The sequence below is a fragment of the Euprymna scolopes genome, chromosome 46 (genome assembly GCF_053919585.1).
Source record: "Euprymna scolopes isolate OS-2025 chromosome 46, ASM5391958v1, whole genome shotgun sequence".
Classification (NCBI taxonomy): domain Eukaryota; kingdom Metazoa; phylum Mollusca; class Cephalopoda; order Sepiida; family Sepiolidae; genus Euprymna; species Euprymna scolopes.
The window spans coordinates 15,939,553-15,944,552 of NC_136527.1; the positions used below are offsets into that span (position 1 = coordinate 15,939,553).

Here is a 5,000-nt window from a genome sequence, read left to right on the forward strand (position 1 = left end):
ATTTTTTTTATTTATTGCGGACTATTATTCTCATCTTTATTAGTTGTGTTTCACGACGTTTCGACCAACTATTCCTCTGGCCTTCATCAGGTGGTAACCGGTTAGGGTTAGGATTAGGGTTAGTTGTTGTCGTCTCACCACGTTTGTACAAATGAAACAACAACTTGTCTTAAATGTTGCAGACTATCATCCTCATCTTTCTTAGTTGTTTCATGACGTTTCGGACAATTATTCCTCTGGCCTTCATCAGGTGGTAACCGCAACGGGATAGGAACTCCGAATCTCCTAACTGCATTCTCAGCAATTACTGCCTTCCATAGTTGTTGTCGTCTCACCATGTTTTTGGCCATGTAAGTCTTTGGCCGGCTTTTGGGTAGGATTGAAACCGCTATCTTCAGACAATTTTCATCTGGAACCGTAGAGATTCAACGTCTCTATTGTATTATTATAAGATTATTTTAATTGGAATTCATTACTGAGATGAGTATTATTTATATTAATTTTTTTTATTTATTACGGACTATTATTCTCATCTTTATTAGTTGTGTTTCACAACGTTTCGACCAACTATTCCTCTGGCCTTCATCAGGTGGTAACCGCAACGGGATAGGAACTCCGAATCTCCTAATTCTGGTTGTAAAGTGGGTGATCATTTTACATTAAATTAATACAGAAAAGTGATCCCCCACTTTATATCACAATAAGTACAGCAATCACTGCCTTCCATAGTTGTCGTCGTCTCACCATGTTTTTGGCCATGTAAGTCTTTGGCCGGCTTTTGGGTAGGATTGAAACCGCTATCTTCAGACAATTTTCATCTGGAACCGTAGAGATTCAACGTCTCTATCAACTGCTTCTCTTCGTATTAGCACTTATCAAGGCCAATAGGCAACTCGAGGATAAACTCGCCTCAAGATTGTGTTATGATATTTCACACTGACGGACCCAGTTGATCGTTTTTAATCAGCAACAGCGGCAATTAGTCATACATTGATCGTACATAATTTTTAGTCGTACATATTTAGTAAAACCGAGAAAACATGCATTCATTTTGGATTTTCTTCCCTTTCTTAGATAATTCTCCCCCTGCCCCCCCAAAAAAATGCCCATCGAGTTACAGTGCGCTAGTGTTCAAGGTTTTAAATGGTATAAGAGTTATCTTTCCAGAACTCACAAAAAAATGTTGATGTGCCATACACAAATCAAATGGGAAAAAAAATGTGAAACTATAAAAACTAGAACAGGCAGAGGGATGCAGCATTTCGTCGATGGGACAGAGGCTGAAATTTAGATGACAGTTCAGGACCTATCAGGTTGGCGACTCTCTTTTGAACCTTGTCTAGGAGTGAGAGACTAGTAGCAGATACACCAGCCCAAAATATGACAACAATACTCCATACATGGGCGAATGGTGGCCTTATAGAGGTATAGGATATTTTCGGCCGTTAGTATCATTCTAGCATGGTAGAGAGAACCTACCCTTTTCACAGCGGTCCTGGCAATGCTCTCAATGTAATTGTTCCAACTCATGTTTCCTGTGAACATTAGGCCGAGGAGTTTAAAAGATGTACTTTCAGATAAAAAGTCATTGGCAATTGCTATTGGCGGTAGGGGAGGTCATTTATGAATATTAGGAATAATAAAGACCCATGAGGCACCCCCGCATTTATATCATATTGCTTAGATGTACGACTAATAGCTTTCTAGCACGGTAGAGAGAACCCAACTACTAAGATAATTTTCCCCTCCAAAAAAAAAAAAAAAAAAATGTCTGTCGAGTTACAGTGTGCTAGTGTTCATGGTTTTAAATGGCATAGGAGTTGTCTTTCCATAACTCACAAAAAAATGTCGAAGTGCAATACACAAATCAAATGGGGGGAAAAAAATGAAAGAAAACTATAAAATATTTGCCAACCTTTTCAGAGGAAACTATAAAATATTTATAACTATAAAATATAAAATAAACTATAAAATATTTCAAAGCAAACTATAAAATATTTAAATATTTATAACTATAAAACTATAAAATAAACTATAAAATATTTCAAAGCAAACTATAAAATATTTAAATATTTATAACTATAAAACTATAAAATAAACTATAAAATATTTCAAAGCAAACTATAAAATATTTAAATATTTATAACTATAAAACTATAAAATATAAAATAAACTATAAAATATTTCAAAGCAAACTATAAAATATTTGCCAACCTTTTCAGCTCTTGTAACAACATCGTTTATATCCTGGAAAAAAACATCACTTCATTATTAAATGCTGAAATGTAAACAAAAAATTTGGGGGTATTTGTTTTGTTTAACCATAATATTATAATAATCATAACATTATAATAATAATAATAATAATAATAATAATAATAATATTATAATAATATTAATAATAGTAATAACATTATAATAATAATCATAACATTATAATAATAATAATAATAATAATAATAATAATAACATAATAATAATATCAATAATAATAACAGTATAATAATAATAATAATAATAATAATAATAATAATAACATTATAATAATAATAACATTATAATAATAATCATAACATTATAATAACAATAATAACATAATAATAATGATAATATTAATAATAACAGTATAATAATAATAATATTATAATAATAACATAATAATAATGATAATATTAATAATAACAGTATAATAATAATCATAACATTATAATAACATTATAATAATAATAACATAATGATAATAACAGTATAATAATAATGATAACATTATAATAATTTAATAATCATTACATCATAATAAAAATAATAATAATTATATCATAATAATAATAATCATAACATTATAATAATCATAACATTATAATAATAATCATAACAACATAATAATAATAACATTATAATAATCATGAAATTATAATAATAATAATAATAATAATAATAATAACATTATAATAATAATAAAATTATAATAATAATCATAATAATATTATAATAATAATAATAATAATAATAATAATCCTAACATTATAATAATAATAATAATAATAATAATAATAATAATAATAATAATAAAACTACTGAAGAGTAAATTCCGTCTCTCCCTCAATAAATAATAATCCTAACATTATAATAATCATAATAATATTATAATAATAATAATTCTAACATTATAATAATAATAATAATATTATTATAATAATAATCCTAACATTATAATAATAATAACATTATAATAATCCTAACATTATAATAATAATAATAATAACATTATAATAATCCTAACATTATAATAATAATAATAATAATAATAATATTAATGACTAGCAATCGGTGCCCGGCGTTGCCCAGGTGTTTTGAAATGTATGCTGAGGAAAAAAAACGGTCAATTTTTTAAAACTTTGACCCCTATTATGACCTCTTAACATTTATTGTTTAGGGATCAAGTAAAGTTAATAAGTTAGATCCATGTCCAAGGAATCTATATATAAAATATCGCGTGTTCAGACCTTAAATTGTAGGAGGAGTATGGTAGAGTTCTCAAAGGTCTAATTGTTGAATATTGACCACTTAATCGCCAAATTTTTGTCGAAAACCTATAACATCGATTTTCCGAAATCTCAGTACCCTGTATATCAAATTTCGAATCTGTAGGCTTAAAATTGACAGTTTTAGCGCAGGGAAATGCACACAGACACACAGACACACAGAGATACTATCACTTATACATATATATAAACATAAACATCATATATATAAGGATAATAGTACGTCATATAGATAACAAAAGACCATTATTTACTGAAGTGAAAGGAAATCCCGGGGGAACTTTACCCAAAAATAAATCTATATTTTTTGTGTGTATTGATAGTCTGGTACTTATACAGTTTAGTGACGACATTAAAAAATGGAAATATTGAAAAAAAAAATTTATTGTACGTAACTGTTATAGACTGAAGTTCTCCGAAAAAAAATTTCACTTCATTTGATCAAGTAGTTTTGTTCTTACAGCGAAAAACAATGATTTATCACGGCTACGTCAACTTGGCCATTTTGGAAATGTTATTGCAGGCCCAGGAGTTCCCCAAGGGCAGGTAACTGCCGTACATAGCAGAATACCTCCATTTTAGGCCAATCTAGCCCTTTTTCCCCCCACCAGAATGAGATTTTTTTTTTTTTTTTTGCGAAGACAGATGCCATTTTTGGGGTGTTTTTTTTCTAATTTGTAACAGAAGTAAATAAACGAAGTTTCGAAGTTATCCATGCATGTCCAACTGAGCATGTTTCGAAAATAATCTCGTATAAAAATTCTTCAATTCTTTGCATTCTTCAATTTCTTTGCATATTCAATAGTATTCTTATTTAAAAAAAATTGCAGATGTGTTGTGCGCATCCCAATATGGCGAGATAAAAAAAAGGCTAGATTGCGAAATTTGGCCTAAAATGGAGGTATTCTGCTAGGTACATTTCCAAAATGGCCACGTTGACGTCGTCGTGATAAATAATTGTTTTTCGCTGTAAGAACAAAACTACTTGATACAAATGAAGTGAAATTCTTTTTCGGAGAACTTCAGTCTATAACAGTTACGTACAATAAAATATTTTTTCAATATTTCCATTTTTTAATGTCGTCACTAAACTGTATAAGTATCGATAGTCTTATCAACACCCCTTTTTTCTATTTATTTAAAAAGAAAATACAACTTTATACAAATTCCCTATTAATTTCTTTTTCGGTTCTCTTATACGATGATCATCTTTATTTAACTATTACGTGTAATTATATTCATACAGATATTCTATATGATTTATATTTGCGTAATATTTGCGTAGAAATAAAGAAAATCAAATTTACTGTGTATTTATCGTGTTGCCATAACAACGTGACGTAGCCAAGGACGGTAGTGGACGTGAGTGTGTGTGCGTGTGTGCGCGTGTTTTCGTGCGGTAATGTTTGTAGTAGTAGTAGTACTAATAATCTCTCCAGCGTTGCTTTCTTGTTG

At 29.1% G+C, this 5,000-nt stretch overlaps 1 protein-coding gene across 3 annotated transcripts in view; it reads right to left on the minus strand.

The window, feature by feature from the left end:
* LOC145271151 (putative deoxyribonuclease TATDN3) overlaps positions 1-5,000 on the minus strand; it is a 62,945-nt gene that overhangs the window by 48,300 nt on the left and 9,645 nt on the right. For 2 of the 3 annotated variants that reach the window (XM_080126688.1, XM_080126687.1), the window contains exon 2: positions 2,215-2,247. The exons of the other annotated variant lie outside the window; for it this stretch is intronic. In XM_080126688.1, the coding sequence (XP_079982814.1) occupies positions 2,215-2,247 (33 nt within the window). The remainder of the gene's footprint in view (positions 1-2,214; positions 2,248-5,000) is intronic. 3 annotated transcript variants of the gene reach the window in all.